Source organism: Bombus huntii, chromosome 11, assembly GCF_024542735.1.
Source record: "Bombus huntii isolate Logan2020A chromosome 11, iyBomHunt1.1, whole genome shotgun sequence".
In the NCBI taxonomy this organism is placed as follows: domain Eukaryota; kingdom Metazoa; phylum Arthropoda; class Insecta; order Hymenoptera; family Apidae; genus Bombus; species Bombus huntii.
In genome coordinates this window covers 2,510,731-2,527,978 of record NC_066248.1, presented here as the reverse complement: position 1 = coordinate 2,527,978, position 17,248 = coordinate 2,510,731, and the positions used below count along the sequence as shown (strand labels likewise).

The 17,248-nt window shown below is 38.3% G+C and overlaps 1 protein-coding gene across 8 annotated transcripts in view; it reads right to left on the bottom strand.

The window, feature by feature from the left end:
* LOC126870976 (uncharacterized) overlaps positions 1-17,248 on the bottom strand; it is a 137,333-nt gene that overhangs the window by 22,238 nt on the left and 97,847 nt on the right. The window contains exon 1 of one of the 8 annotated variants that reach the window (XM_050629249.1): positions 8,004-8,154. The exons of the other annotated variants lie outside the window; for them this stretch is intronic. Coding sequence (XP_050485206.1) covers positions 8,004-8,139 — 136 coding nt within the window. The 5' untranslated portion in view covers positions 8,140-8,154. Of the gene's footprint in view, positions 1-8,003; positions 8,155-17,248 lie in introns of those variants that run through there. 8 annotated transcript variants of the gene reach the window in all.

The following is a 17,248-nucleotide window of genomic DNA, read 5'->3' as shown; positions in this document are numbered from 1 at the left end:
TCTGACAGATTCACGGAGAAACAAATAACGCGGCGTTAAAAAATTCTACGGGAAACCATACTAACCGGCCGTGAATTCATTATTCAAATGGCACGGCTCGAAGCGTTGTATCCTTTCGGTGATATCGAGCGTAACGACATTTTATAAGTGCATGTTTTATTCATCGTGGACGCGGGCCGCACAGTTGCGCGTAACTCGACCTAACGCGCGCATTATGTCGACGCAATTACGGATACAATGCCGGAACGAACACTGTCACGCGTTCGTTTCCATCCACTTTCCCCGAAAGGCTGTTTATTGTTCGTGGCAGTGTGATACTCGGCCCGTTCGTCGCAGACGGAAATAGATCCACGCGAGTTGTTTGTACAACGCCACGCGTTGCGAATCTGTCCTGGACCACAGATGATTTACTGCCAGGTTTTCCGTTTGTGGCCATCCCTTTGTTTCGAAACTTGCGCAGAGAAACAGAAGCACGAGAAAAGTTGCGGATACAGTTATTTTCTGTTCGGTACGTGGGATTTTTGTTGCTTCAAAATAATTATTATTAACAATTATTCGATCATAAGCGTTCAGATGCCCACTGTGTACGTCAACGATACCAGTAGAGAATCAACGCCCATTAAAGCTGCCAAAATCCTTCCATCATCTTAAATCGACCGATCAATCCGCTCCACTGAAAGCTTCCGATACTCTCGATTCTATGGAATTCGGCCAAGCGTACACTTACTATCGAGGGATCCGCTAATCTCGTAACACCTAACCACAGAGATTAATATCGATAGAATTAACCGGTTCCGTGTGCCGAACCTCGAACAACTTGTTCGTAGAAACATGGTTGAATTTCATAAATTTAGCATAGAACGAACCGACGAATCTTGATTAACTAACATCAACGGCTAGCAACCGGTGCATAAATCACATGCCGCAGCAAATGAAATTACCATTTAACAACGCGACACCGGCGTTTCTTAGTTTCACGAGACGCCGCTTTCAGGATCGTGAGCTAAAGCATCGGCCAACTAAAACGCCGATGCATATACGCAGACAGAAACTGAAAAATATCCTCGACTCTGTATTATAGAGGATTAACACGTTTGCCAATGACTAATGGGCAGCGGGAGAACGCGGCCTCGACGACAATTAATCATCGGTTTCGTAGGTGTGCGCGTTCTAATGTAGATTTATACCGTGCAATAAACCGATACGCAACGCGCTTCGTTTCCAGTTGCAAATAATAAGCAACGATTATCGAGCGACAGGGGCAACTGAATAATTGCTCGCGAGCTCTATCGTTGAACAAGCGGATAATCGACTTGTCGAGTTTAAACGGCACGATTCTACTCCTCCGTGAAATTACCCCCGGAAGACGCGTTTCGAAGTTGCTTCGTAATTCAAGTGTGCAAAATTTGTTGCGTAAAAGAAACTTCACGCGCAGTCTGTGTGTTTTGCGCTACGACAGAGATTGCTTCAGGAGATGATAAATGTTCCTTGTTTCGAATTGCAGTTCGTGTTGAGTCAATATAGCGTGTAAAATGTTGATCTAAAGTGGAAGTTGAGAGAGAAGCCGTTGATTTATTGGATATTAAGATCCGTAATTGGAAAGACAGATAAATATAATTTAACAGCGTTCGGTTTATTAAAGGCAGAGATATATATTTTGACATTATCCAGTTTATTAAAAGCGGAGTCGCTTCGTAATTCAAGTGTGAGAATTTTGTTGCCTAGAACGAAATTCACATACGTTTGGTGTATTTTATAGCGCGGCAAACATTAATTTTCGGCGTGATAAACGAATTCTAACGTTCCTAGAAACAACTAGACTTGCTATTCGTGTCGTATTAATGTATCGCATAAATGTTGCATTAACGTACAAGTTGAAAAGTCGTTGAAAGTTATCGAGCATCTTCGTATCATTTCTCTCTCACGGGATAGTTACGTTATGAAACGATTAAGCAAAGAATCATGCTTCTTTTTTTTATAAAAAATATCCAGTCTGTACCAATTAATTTGTACGCGGTATTGTACGTTAAATATAAAAATCCTGTTTGAGATCTATCTATATGGTAGAGAACACAGGAGTTTTACGATTTCGTTAGATTCTAGTTTCACGCGAAATTATTAAACTCTAGCGAGGAAGCTGTGAAGTACGCAAAGTGCATGCTATTTGACGTTAAAGTGTCTAATGCTACTATCGCAAAGAAGGTAAAGAGCAAGAAGTCGTGTAGCTTTCAGATGACGACAAAAAAAGATAAGAGCGTTAATGGTATCCGGCAGTTGCTTAAAAAACAGAAAGAACGGTAAAAGTTCCCCGTCGTCGTTCCAGTTATCGATTCGACAAAACGCGAGCTTAATCTCCCTCGTGTTCCGCAAGAAGATTCATGATTCCCCATGAAAAATGAGTTTCCTAGCGAATGTCGTATAAAGATCATTTATAAAATTCAGCTGTTGCTCTTTCCGCTCGCATTTTTTCTTATGAACGTTCGTTTCGCGAACATAAGCAGGAATATTAAAAAAAAAAAAAAAACACACACACACACACACCACCTGCCGATTTTAATTAAACTTCTATGGCGCGAATTTTCCGAAGCACGTTCAAATGACGTAATGAAATGTTGCATGAAACAGATGCGTGTCTTTGCTTCAGAAATTTTGTCCCTTCCAGGATAGCACGTGTTATACATTAATTTTCATCTACGACTAAACATTTATAGAGAAGTGAGAAATATTTTAAGTTTAAATGTGCGAGTCAAATTATTTCTAATTTTATGCTTTTACAAGTTTAAAGAAAATATTAAGGCAGTACGATATCTGCTTTATTAGATTTAATTTTTATTCATAATCATATAACTGTATCAGCGAGTAATAAATCAAAATTTATTTTCATTTTATATATATATAATAATTGGCACTAAAGTAATTTTTTTTAATTTATATTTGTTAATTATTTTAAAGTATAAGTTGTTGCAGTAAAGCAAGATTCCCCGCCTCGAGCGAACCTTGTACACAGCATGCTTACACGAGCTAATTAGTAACAATTCTTTGTAAAGAAAACCTCCGGTTTATGTTTTCCAGAAATTACGCCCTTCCACCTTTCTTGAAAACTTCTGCCTCGTAACTTCTAATTACAGGAACGATCGACATCAACGAAAGCAATTAATCGAAGAAGCCGATGAGAGAGGTACGTTTATCAATAATTTCTTCTCTTATCTTTCCTTCGTCTTCGTTCGATGATTTACGTTTATCGTGGAAAAGGAGAAACTGTATACTGCCTCTCTCTTTTAATGCGCGAAAGAATGCAAAGAATACATTCCAAGAAAGTCATTTTTCAACAAATATTCTCATAATCTTTTTCTCGAAACTGTTCTTCCATATAAATCCGTATAAATAGCATTTAATCTAATTTCAGAAAACGTATAAATTAAATGAAATCCGATCCTAAGAATAAAAATTCTATTTTCCAACGAATATTGTTCTTCAAGCAATTCTCATTATTCTAATTAACACGTACAAAAGAAGAACGAAAAGGAAAGAGGGAGAAAAATGTCAAAAGATGAGATAAAAACACGAAAAAATGGAAAAGAAAAATAATATAAAAGTTGCGATCAAGCAATTTTGATGAAATTTCCTTTCGCATTGTACGAACTCAACAAATGGCAACGAAAAAAGTAGAATTTTGAAAACAGCATCCCGTTTAAAAAATTAAAGCGCGCAGTAATCTGCTTTGATTGTCGAGACTCAAACGAAAAAATACGGATCAACGACGAGATGACAATGGAATGAGAAAAAAAATTTCAGCTATATTTTATTTCAACTTTCACCCTCGTTCGATCCAGCAATTTGAAAAATGCCATAGAAAATGCTTCTGTGTTCTCAACGATCGTAAAAGCGTTCTCTTTATGGCGAATCGTTCCGGTTATTCGGGAAAAAAAGCAACCCCTTGTTAGAGGGGAACAATACCCTGACTGCAATGGGGAAAACATGGAAAACGGCTTATCTCGTTGTTCGATGTTATGGAGACACATCGCGTTACGAGGAAATTTTTACGAGGAAAAACCATGCATATCGAAGAATCATATTGAATTATTAGAACCTTGGGACAATATAGATCTTTTTCTAAACAGTTCCAAGTCTTTTCCAGTACAATTGTAAAAATCTGTACTTGTTACTTCAGACAATAAGGCACACGCGATGCGAATGAAATAACAAATTTACAATAAAACAGTTAAAAACGATGAAAATAATGAAATATCAGCAGATATCCCGAGGGGAAAGAAACGCATGGTAGAACGAAAGAAAATTTCAAGATTCGTGTTGTTCCAATATACATAAACTTCCTGTACATTTGTTCTAAATACGCGAGGAACAACGTAGAGAACAGAGTCCGCACGGAATACGAGAACACGATACGAGTTGTAGCTCGCGTACCCACGCCCACGCGTGCATCTGAATGGAGATCGCTAATTAAACTGAAATTGTTCATAGCGTGGCGCGAACAATATTTATGACGCGACTATTCTCTTCCGGATTGAAAGCCAAGTCTAAAAACAGAAATCATATTATACCTGCATCGTGATGAAAGGATATTTTAACAAAAAATACTCTTTTCAACGTGTGCATAACAAACGAATGGAATCTCGAAATTAATCATCAACTAATCCGCAACCGTGAGTATTCAATTTCCATCTTTTTCGGCTGATTAACCCAAATGTTTTTAGAATACTATACGAGAGAGAATAACGGCATTTCGTGTATTCAACAATCCGACTATATAAAAATCATACGAAATAATAAAAAAAATTTAGTTTGTAATACCTGAATATCTTTTTCTTATGTTAGAAACGTGGAACTGAGAAATTCGGGTGATTGTGATTATTAGACTGCGGAGGACTTTTAATGTTAATACAACCGGTGATATTTTAACAACTAGTATGTCGAATTCTCATTGGGATTAGGAGCGTGTAACGAATCTTCGTTTGGATCAGCCATTGTTGTTATACAATATAGATGGTATTTTACTGGTACAAATATGATGATTAGATGGTGATTAGATACTCGAGATGCTAATGACAATGATCTTAGATTCGATAACGAATCCACGGTCAACGCGATAGCAAATGCGATTTCTTCCAAAGTCTAAGTCGAACTCAACTTACTTGTGCACAATTCAAGTGTAACTCAACTTATTATTTACTTAATACTCAACTTACTAAGTTCTATTATTTAAGTACAGCTATAATAAAAAGTCTAGACTAAAGTATTGGAGATCTTCCCAAAAATTCCAGAAGAAAGGCCCCGATGTTCTTTCATCTCCTACATATATATAGTAAATAACAAAATACTAATAAATACTAAATAATTCGGATACTTGTGAACAGTGGACCATTTGTCTATAATTTTATTTTGACACTAAAATTGCTTTATACAACAATCTTCTTATCCTTCTATAAATACTACGGTGAAAACCGTTTCTCACAAATTTCAAGAAATTTCATCGTTCAATTATCGCTCTCATGAATTTGATAAGTCGTCCCTTCTCGTGAATTTATGTGACAATGTCCCCATTTCTTCACGATCTGGAACGCTTGTCCCATGGGTATATAAAACCCTGCGGGCCAGTGAAAAGGGGTGGAACGAACGATTCGCGGAAACGATAGAAACAGTGACCAGTTTATTAGTTGTTGGCCAGCCTGCTGGCGATTCTGTTAAAATTTCCTGGACAAGCCATCAAAGGATACCTCTGTGCGTACCCGCTTGAATCGAGTTGATTAACTTTTTTGAGACTGTGTTTCTCTGACAGCTGGACATTCCTGAAATTCATCGGTTGATATTCAAAACGTCACGGGGAAAAATTAGTTAGGTATTTGTTGCTTACGATTTATGAAGTATCGCAACGCTTCTTTCACGCGAATGTTAATTTTTTAACTTAACAGTACATAAATTTGTTTCTCCGAGTGAAATAAAAAATACCTGTTTCTTTCGATCGTATCAAATAGATTAAAATATGAAAAAAGATTAAAATCACGGTCCTCGTAATTATGAAGTCACAATAAAAAAGATACTATAGGAAGTGGATTATCTTAAAATAATCAATTTACAATGAAATAACATTTTCTATACGACCGTTGGCAATAAATAATTATTAAATTACATTCCATAGCATTTTAATCCATAATGATAGATGATTATTCTTATTTAACTGAGCGTAATAGCTTTTTTATCTAAGCTTTTATCTCTCCAAAGTAGATTTAAATCTTCTACTAAAGAGATTTCTCACGTGACAGTGAAATATCTGTCGTCGATAAAATTTATCGTTGCAAATCTACAATACATTTCTCTTCCACTCGATAAATTGCTTTTAACGTTCGAGTACATACCACACACGTGTGTCCATAAATTTTCTACTCTACGTATATATTCGTTTCTTCAAACTCTTTATCAACTATACGACAATATTTTTAAGCAAAAAACCACCCCATCGATCAAGGTATCGCACATTTTAATTTTCTCTTCGCATACAAACTTTTTAAACGCTACGTATACCTGATTCAACGCCCAATTAATTCATTTCTATGCCCAATAAAAGATTAAAAGAATATAGTATGCCATACTGAGTTACCGCCTAAACGACCCTCGAAGCCTCATAATAGAGCATGGTACGAAGTCACATCACGTCGCGTTCGAAGTTAAAGCAGTTTGGCCACAAGAAAGTTTTCCAAATGAGAAAAGCGACCGACCATGCTGTCGATTACACTTGTCGAAATTACCAAGCCAAATATTAGCTCGAGCAGCGATGTCGAGAATAATAGAGTCTTAAATTAGAATAGTGGGGAGGATAGTGAGCAATGGTCAAAGGTGAAGGAGATGATGTGCGCTGGACAAACTATAAAAATCGACCCGGTCGGCTTTCATTGAACGCGGCATGCGCGATCGTTTGCCGAGTAAATTCTTTTAATTGAGCGCGGGGGTGGGGCTGTTCGTAGAATCGTCGCGGAACCCTTTTCGCTTTGCGCTTTACAGATACGACCGATCGTTTCGAGCCTCGATCACCGCTGAAAGTAACGGCGGCGTCGTTTACTTTTCTATTCGAAGATTACAGAGGAAGAACGCGACGAGTTAGATAAGTTAAAATTCGCTATCGAGCACGGTACGTTTAAAATACGCGAGTGCTTGCGGCTCGCCAGAAACAACCCGGGAAAGTAATTCCCAATACAACTTATTTAAACTTGTTTGGGCCAGTTGTAATTCGAATTCGCAATTGCATCGATAGAATCGCATTCCTAAAACTTCGAAAGCCTGTGTTCCTTTTTGCGAACGTAACTTTGCGAACGCTGTTCCCGGGGCTAAGCGACTTAGGAAGTGGTTTGCGATCCTCCGCAATAAAGGAACATCCACTAACCTGCGTATAAATTCTCCTCCATTTAGTTTTCCTTCGACAATCACATTTCATATTGAAAGAACGGAAGAAAGGAAGGGAGAAGAGAAAACATATCGCGTTGTGTGCCTCTTTCCAATGTTTTCGAGAGCCTGTTCTCGAGCACTCGAGATTTATTCGACCACACGCGAAGTACGGAAGGTAAGGTAAGGGAGAAGAAGTGCGGAAGAGAGCGTTCCGGAACGAATCGTCGATTCCATAAATTATTACCCATCCTTTAACCATCCACCCACCCAATGCCTATGAAACAACGAACGAACGTCGAATTACCGATCGACGACGTCGTGCACATGCCTGCGTAGAAGCGATGCAAAGCACGCGAGTCGATGATTCACCTGAAACGAGGTTAAATTGCTCTAAAAACGAACGTTCTCGTCGTTCGTCGGAATGGGTCTCGCTCGACGCCGTTTGCGATATTTAATAAAGCTATCGCAGAAAAATATCTCAGCTCCATCTTCGACCCTCTGCCCACTCCTAGCTAACCACCACCACCCCAGTTGCCTCGTAGCGTCGACGAACAGAGCTCGAGAAACTTATGTTACACCGATGGAAATCAAAGTGGTCTTCCTACCTTCTCTCTTTCGCTCGACTGCTTGCACGATTGAACGCGCGAGAGGTTTTGCGCGAGCGACAGATCTTCTCGGCTTGGTTTGTCCAGGCTCACACGACGCGGCTCCGTACGAAACGAAACGAACGTGGTGGCACATATACAGAACGAAAGAAGGGGGAGAGCTATCTTCCGACCGTCCATTGGCTCTAATAGGATAATGAAACGTGAATCATGGATGTACGGCGGACGATTATATTTTTATTGTGACCCACGCTCAATTTATTCATTATTTTGTTGAGGCCAATATCATTGGTACGAGGTGTAGGAAGCCATTGCGGTCGGAAAGCATCGCTCGAGAGTTCCTACGGGTCCCGGTGCTACTATTACTTTTTATTATACGTCGACGAATTAGAAAATAAACGTATAGATGGATTGGCTACATCCTCCGTGTACGCTTAACGACCCTGTAATTAGCCAACACTACAGAGAAACTGTGCCGTCGTACGTCGATCTCACCGATTTCATTCAAATTATTCGATCGTTGTGCAAGATGGTCAAAAGTAAAAATTGTACTTATCGTGATCCTCGAATCAAAATTTGACGAAATTCGGGAAACGATAAGTTCGTTCGTGACCGAGCAATATCTACGAGCTTGGTAAAATTCACTCGAACAACGACTAATGCAGGACCCAAGTCGACTAACTGATCGACGACTTGTGGTTCGATCACGTAACTATGTTTATATACCGAGGCAGTGCATGAAAAGTTCACTTCGTTAAGACACATGGAGACAGCGCGCATTAATTACGTATAAAGTTATACGAAATTGATGACCGAAACGTCAACTTCTCCTCCCAGAACGTGTCAGGAAGCAGCGTAAATGAAGGGGGTTACCTAATCTGATAGTAACATCGCATTATGCTTTGGATTTCTGAAAAGATTCTAAAACGCGAAGCATTTGTATAGCGTGTATGAACTACTAAAATGTGATGCAAGATATTTTCCATTTCTTCTCTCGATTCTAAAAAAATATACAAAAATCCTGTTCGCGAGAACATTACCGACCAAAAGTTTGTTAAACGATTTCAAGTTAAAAGTTTGTTTCCTGTAAATCTTTTTTTAGGATGCTTAAATTCCACGTGGACTGGAAACGCGAGGTGACTGGAAACATCCTGACCGCAGGTAAAACCCAGTACGACGCGCAATCATTGTCGATTTTCGTTCGAAGCGCGAACCAACTTTCGACGATTCTGACCGGAAATCGAGTGCACCGAAATTGTCGACAGTCGAGAGCTTGCTTCCGGGACTTTCCAATGGACTAGACTGTCACACTGCAAAATCGACTTACCGATTACTTCGTTTCTATAAAAGTACGAATACAGTACATAGAGGTGTTTGAAGAGCATGGTAAAACGTCATATAAATATTATTTCAATTACTTCAATTATTACAATTATTACTACAATTATTTCAATTAATTAATCTATACGTAATATAGCTAAGTATACCTATATCAGAGGCCAGTAGTTTTCCTGTTAAATCTCGCTTTCCAAGAAATATGTTTTTACCTCCGGGAAGAACAATTTTTATACAGTTTCCATAAAATTTCTCTTAGATATTTCTTTCGATGCATCGCCGTTATTGAACGACATTCCTAGATTCAAAGTGGTTGCTGGCTTAGTTTTTAAGTTATTTTAAAATACTGTAATATCCATTTGTCTAAAAGTAGAAAGATTTGTGAGCGACGCGTGAACACGTTGATGAGGAAATAAAAATTCTAGAAATACGTGCACAGTTTCTGAAAGCTAAGGTTTAAGGTATCTACGAACACGAGCGGTATGTGGAAACTTGGAGGAGGAAAGTTTAGAAAGAGACTTAAGAAGGAAACTTTATAACCACGGTATGAAAGCTTTAGACTTTGGATATACTATAACTGTTTTTACTCCTGGTTTATTTCTTTAAAGTCTACCTAACCTTTCGAACGGCTCTGTGGAAAAGACACAACCTCTATCAAGATAAAATAAAATAAAGTCGTTACTATCGGACGAAGCATAATCTAAATTTTCGAAGCAAACTTTTCCTCATCCATTTTGACGTAACGGTTCGTTCTTAGTCCGTTCCCTCTATTTTATCCAACGTATGAATAATTTACTACGACCATTGCCACGAGCGCGTAAATCTACCTGATTCTGTCGCACCTAAACGCCGTAATTATATTTACGGCTGTCTGGACGAGTTTAATCGCCGGCAAGCAAGAAACAAAATTAATATTCCAAGTAGGTTAAACTTTATGATTCTTCGTGGAAGAATCCTCTTGCACTTTTTACGCGACGCTGAAACACGCGGGGAAAATAAGAGAAAATGTTCACGGACCGAGGGAAAGAATGTCCGATTATGAGATTGACCGGTCGCAAAGCCGATTGGAAATACAGCTGTGCGAGGTTTTAAAATGGAAACACGGCATTCGACCACGAAGCTGACAGCCGAGATGCTGTGACAGAATATTGCAGAAATGTCAAACAAATAATGTTTTCATAAATCGCAAAACACTGCTTGCTGTTCGCGCGTTTCTCACAGTGTCCCATCATTAAAGACCATCCCGATTCACGGGGAATAGAAATTCATTTCAAACCCTTCAACATGAATTCTAAGATTATGAGCTACGTATCGATGCACTTTATACGATGAAGGATTACGCGGAGAACAATAGAATGGCGATAATATTTTTCAAATTTCATGCACATTGTACGAGATTCGGAATAAGAAAATTTCCAGGAAAAAGAATATTTTCTGTCCTTATTTATTTGATACATTTTAATCCTTTCATCTAGTATTACACCTTCCAGTATCACGTTGTAACATTTCATTATTTTATTTATTCGAAATATCTTAAATAGAATATTAGGATCGACTGTATTAAAGCGGAGGCAGCGTAAGAAAAACTGGTCGTTATTGATCAAGAATCATAAATATACTAAACTCTCGCCACGTGCAATTTCTCGAGGAAACTACTTATCTATCTCTCAGTTACTCAGCCTGCTTCTTTTCATCATTAGTAACATTCGTATCTCATCTTATCTAATCTTTCTAAATTGTTCGTACATCCATGAGTCCGTGACACAGTATTATCACATTATTATCATCATTATCAGAAGTGGAAAAACTAGACGTAACACACAAATATTGAACTAACTTGATTAAACTTGAAACACTTTCTTCAAACGTCGCATATCAAATCTTATATCAATCATCGTAAGAATCTTCAGCTTGAAAAAAAAAAAGAAAAGAAATAATACTTATCGCATGTTGATTAGAAAGTCAAACAGTCTAATAAAAAATGAACAAGACAAATTATCGTAAAACTTTTTTCTCCAAGCGACCATCGATTACGGCTGACTCTAATTAACGAGAAGTCTTTCGGTTAGGATCTATTCTTGAAACGAGAAAGGTACAAAAAAACGTCTTCGATTTTGCCATACTCTCGGCATGTATCGAATGTGCTCGAGGTCGTGGTAAAGGATCCTCGTAGGTTCGGTCTGATTGATTTCGAGGTGGGGTTATACGAGGCCAGCCTCACCTCTAATCGATACATTTGCACATATAGACACGGTTTATTGTACCAATTAACCGCATAAACGCACGAAAACCGCATATGCCTTGTCATACAGTACTGTACAGAAATTACACCATCTGCCCGAGTGGTCATACGATAAAAATTAAACGTGTCGCATTGTATAAAGAAGTAACGAGTATCGATTTTTTAACATTTTATATTTTCTCGCGCGTTAGTTTCGTTCAATTTGCCCTAATCGTTCTAACTATGACAAAATTCGAAATACCAAATAAGCATTTTAATGTCCATTTCAAAGCAATTGCTTGTGGGAAGTGACGCGAAACTTAGGCACGGTGCTGTATTTAACGAACGTTACCATTTCCAGCGTCGTCTAGACGAGGGTGAATATGCAAATTCATGCGGTCGTAAGAACCGCCCCTAAACTCGTAATTGTTCGGCTGTGCGCCATACGTTTCGATACGGTACGAAATTCTAGCGAACTTTACACGGAGAACGAAAGAGACACGGTTGAAAATTGTTATCGTTCAAAAACTAATCATATTTCAAATCTGTATGAACTTGTTTATTATGGAACCTAATTACCGCGTAATCTTGAAAATTTCATCTTACGGTCAGGCGAAAAAGTTAATTAAAGTCAACGCTAAAGACCACTAGCTATCAACAACCACTTTATAGAAGGAAAAAGCAAGGAAAACGTAAAAATTGAAAGAAAACGTTCTGGATGCCACGGCCATGGAAAAAACGTAGCAATGATCGGAAATTCTTATCCAATTTCAACTAAACCCGCCTCCATTAAACGCCGTAAATTCCATCAACATCGACGCAGATCGTAATTATCTATCCGCTGAGTGCGTGTTATATTAATGCGAATAGCGTAACGCAAACAATCGCATTTTGATTTAGTACAGCTTTCATAGTGTGTATACACGCACTAAATCCATCGCGGGCTGAAACGAGCAGAAGTTGTTCTTCGTACGTACACGTTCAGGGATCGAATTACTCCATTATCGTAAAATGCGCAAGCGTTCTCGCAAACGCTTCGATGTTCCAGTTAAATAGGCAAGAGTCGTAATCGTCTAAACGACTGAAAAGAAAATCTCTCGAACGCTTTTCTCGAACGGACCGACGATTTCGAGCGCTAATTACGCGGAATTATCTGTACAGAGCATGCAGCGCATATAAAAAAGCATGGATATATCAGATTATGCGCATGTGGATTCCGTTACCGTGTAAATCCTCCTCGTTTTCGACCGAGAAAAGTTTGTATTTCAAGAGCGCACAAAAGAAGATAAGTACATTTTTGCCGACCCTTTCATTTTCATGTTACTCATTTACGATTGAATCACTCAAAAATCTCAAATACTTTGTACAACAAACAAAACGTACATACATATAAATTTTTTAGTGGTTTATAAGCAACTTTAAGCGTTTTAAAAATGCACGAGCTTAAACATTTTTGTAAATAATCAAAAATATGCAAAATATGATTTCCAGTTAGCTTTGTTCGTAGTTTGCGTCATACGCCACAAATCGTTCTAATCCAGAAATTTGTTAACGAGCGGAACAATGAACCGTGAAAATAAATTTCCCGAGGCTGGTGCATGAAAAAGACAACTTGACATAACCACGAGGGTGCAGTTGTTTGTCGGACTCATTAAAACCGTGAAGAGAGACGAGCTTTCCCGTGATAATTGTTCAGTTGAAAGTATGACATAGCCGTGATACGGTTTCGTTAATTATCACAGAAAGCGCGAATAATTTTAATTGAACAACGTTTTATTAAGATACGAAAGTATATTGATCCGGAATAATGGATTTTCCTTTTATATCCGCTTTTAATATCTACATATTGAATTTCTCTCTTTTTTTTTAAAAGGTTGTAAACGAAAGTGGATATGATTGGACATACATTTCAGTGCTCATCGATACTGCAAGCAGATTGTCGTATCGATGAAACAATAATTTGGCAAGCTGGCAATTACAACGAAATTACGATTACGATACTGACTGCTCGACGACCGATTTATTCAACCGATATAACAATGCAATTAACCATGTCATTAGTTATTTATTGGTAGGAATTATGTTTTATCTTATGGCGGGTGTAATTCCGAATTTATCTGTTCACTGAATTGTATCCTAAAACTCCAATTACCTCCGTGAATACGAGAATAATGAAATTGAATATCATCTTACTCCAGTGGTAAGAGCCGAAGAAGTTTTAAAAATTAAAAATACTTCTCAAGCTGTTATACATAATACTTGCTTTAACTTCAGGAATTTAAAAATTTGAGAACTCGAGGCAGAGATCCAAGAACGGAATGTGCGCGAGAACTTTAAAACCTTCTCGTGTTCTAACTCTGATTGAAAGTCTTTCTCTTTATTCCTAGCCCGAAATTAAATAATTTAAAACTCGTATAACGATAGTATCTCCAATACACCGACGATTGATGGGCAAGCTTCCTTAAGCAAACAGTTCAAGAGGAAATTCAGTTAAATTCATCCTAAAAATACTCAAGTCAAATTTAAACTAAATTTAAAACCAGATATGATGTTCGATCTAACCACCGGCAGGCTATTTTTAGTAGTTCATTGCAGAGAACGGAAATTTCGTGACGACGGCCAGACAATAAGGGTCAATTTACCCTACGAACGATATCGATTCTCGTCAGGGCATCGTCTGCATATTTTTTCGCGGTACGGCCAGCGATCTCGTTGAAAAGCTTTCTAATTAACTAGAAGGAAGAATATATCGGCGACGCGAACTCGCCTCTCGTGAATTTTATATGGAGGGGATGATGCGACAAAAGGGGTTGGAATCGACCAAATGATCAGTCTATTACAGGGTCGTGGGTGTAGGAACGAGCTATTGGTGAATCGTCGTCGAAACGACATCAGCGAACGACAGAGAAGGAAATACGAAATGATAGCCATTTAGATGAGATACTTCTACCGGAATAAAAATGGGATCGCAATTAGGCCGGATTCGGTGGAATTTAGGCGGAAAGAGAATACGTGGATTAAAGGGATTTCGATGAGGTTCAAAATTGATTGCGCAGGGATATTTGCATGAGAATTATGTTCCGCGTTTCAACCTCGAAATTAAAGTCAATTTCGAGTGAAATGTTTAACGTAGAAAATTCAGTAGAATACTATTCAGCAAAGAGGTTTAAAGAAGACTTAACTACTAAATTATTATCGTAACAATTCTGTTCAAAAACGATCAGTTCCGTTCTCGAAAAATCTTCCACGACGCTCTTGGTTTGCCGTATTATTCATAAATGAACGATAATGTTCGTGTCTTCTGAAGGGAACGCGTAAACATGCAAAAATAACATCTTATAATTTCACTACCTTCTATATATTATCTTACTTCTACAATATACATCTACCAACCTACAATCCAATTTCTACTTTCCATTTTCTTCTACGTTCAAGAGAGGTGTTTGAGAAAAACTACGAGACTTTCATGCAGAGCGGAATTTATTGATTAATCGTGTTCGCGTACGTTTACACGAGACATATTCGCGGAATGTTCATGGAATGCATAGAAGAGGAAATCGATAGAGGGTTTTCTTTCAAGCCGTTTCCTTTCAAGATTGTCTGTCACGAGTTCGAGGACAAGGCTGAGGCACGACGAGAAGAATTACGGTATACAGAGGCACAAAGACTTCTTGTGGCATTGACACGAGCCACTCTGTTTCGCGTATGTCCCTTTGAGATGCCTCCAGCTCCTCGTAATGACATGACGGCGCGGTGCGGCAATTTCCACTAACCGGCTTGCAAGCCATCATAAATTGTAATGGTATTATCATCCCTAATTACGCGATGCACTTTGACACGAGTTCGCTCGTCGCAATTCGTAATGCGGCAATTACGGCAAACTATTTTAAACAGAACAACGAAACACTGTTTAATTAAGTAAGTTTGAAATATCGTCAGGTCTGAGAACCGAGCTGCGTTACGTTGATTCGACCGCGGTTCAAGTAGATCGAGGCGTAAATGGTCAGACACTCGAGAACACTGTGATACACGAAGTACGTCGATAAAGATCGTTCTTCTCTCACTTTAGTAAAATTAAGGTGTAAACGAGCATTTTTATCATTAACGACAATTAAAGGAGCGTAATATGTATTTTATATCGTACATAGATTGTTCATTTAATTTACACTCGATTATCTCTCGAACTATTGGTTATTTCAAAAAATGTTTCAACCGATACTTGCTTCGTTTCAAGGGAGATATTTTACGATGCTCGCAAATTCTATCTACGTGGGTGTGCCTCCGAGACTTCAAGGTAACCTTTGCTTTTTTAAATGCAACTGCTTGTTTCCATTTCGATGAAAGCGTAGTCAATTCCCCGACATGATTCGTGATCGATGAATTTCAACCACGAAGAATATTACGAAAGAAAATTATTAGATTTTATGCGGGGAAAACTTCCCCCGATATCGAAATGAAGTATTCGATCAGACATTAGAAATAAACGTTATCTCCACTCACGTTTACAAGAACTTATTGTATTATTAAACTACCTTTTTAAGGCCACAGATATGCTCCACATATTTTGCGATCATCTGTATCATTTTCATACTATACCATTGACTGGTTTGTCCTAAATGCACTTTTAACGACTAAGCGTAGATCGGTAGATCAAGACGACACTGATCAGACGCCCAAAATATGAATTTCATAGGCGCAAGGAAAATGGTGTAACAGTTTGACGATTAAGACGATCTATTACCTTTGGTAGCTGTGTGCGAGTGTATAGCTGGTTGCCGCATAAAGTTGCGCGTGGCTTAAGTAGATTAAGATGACAATGAGCAAACTACCAAGAAATCTACCTCGGCGATGCACTTGTGCCGAGGTAATTTTCATAGTTCAGGGAATAGAAGATGAAACACGCCAGCAACTATCATAGATCGTTTCGAAAGCTTTACGCGAATGTCGGCAACAACGATCGCGCGACAACCAAGGAAATCCTTGTGAAATTAACGAAATTCCTGGTACGTGCGGCTTCTGACATCGTTACAGAAAACTTCGTAATTTCCATTAACCAGAGAAATGAGTTTTGCAAGATCGCAAAAGGAAACGAACGTCGCCGCTTTACGATGAAACGAATTTTGCAAAGAGAATGCGACGTTAATGAGAAAAATAGAAGGAATAGTTATGAGGCGATTCGAAAACCATTTCAGGAAACGCTAAGAACAAGTCGAGTTACATTGAAGTTTGAAATTACGTTACGTAATACATTAAGGAAAAGTTTCTGAACGTGAATTATTTCCTCGAGGTAAATTTAACAATAATCTGCCATATAGATATACGATTTAAAATGCACGCTTATTTCCTAAGTTGGATTTTATTACGACAACATTATTGGACTACCTGACAAAGGTTATCTCTCTCTCCTTTGATTTTCATCTTTGGAGCAGATGTAGGTTTAATATGAAATGTAGAAGGTGAAGTGTATTTTTTCGATGCCTTTGAAATTCTTCAAGCAGGATATATCTATTCATATGAGTCTCCGTTGAGAAAAATCAAGCAATCTTGTGTAGAAGAACTCCCTTAGTTTACTTGGAAGTCCTTGCATTTTCTGAAAGGTTTTCCCATCCATTGAATTTATAGCGGCCTCGAGTAACAATATCGAAGGGGAATACTGTTTAAAGGGGACCCAAGTAATATTAAAACTCTT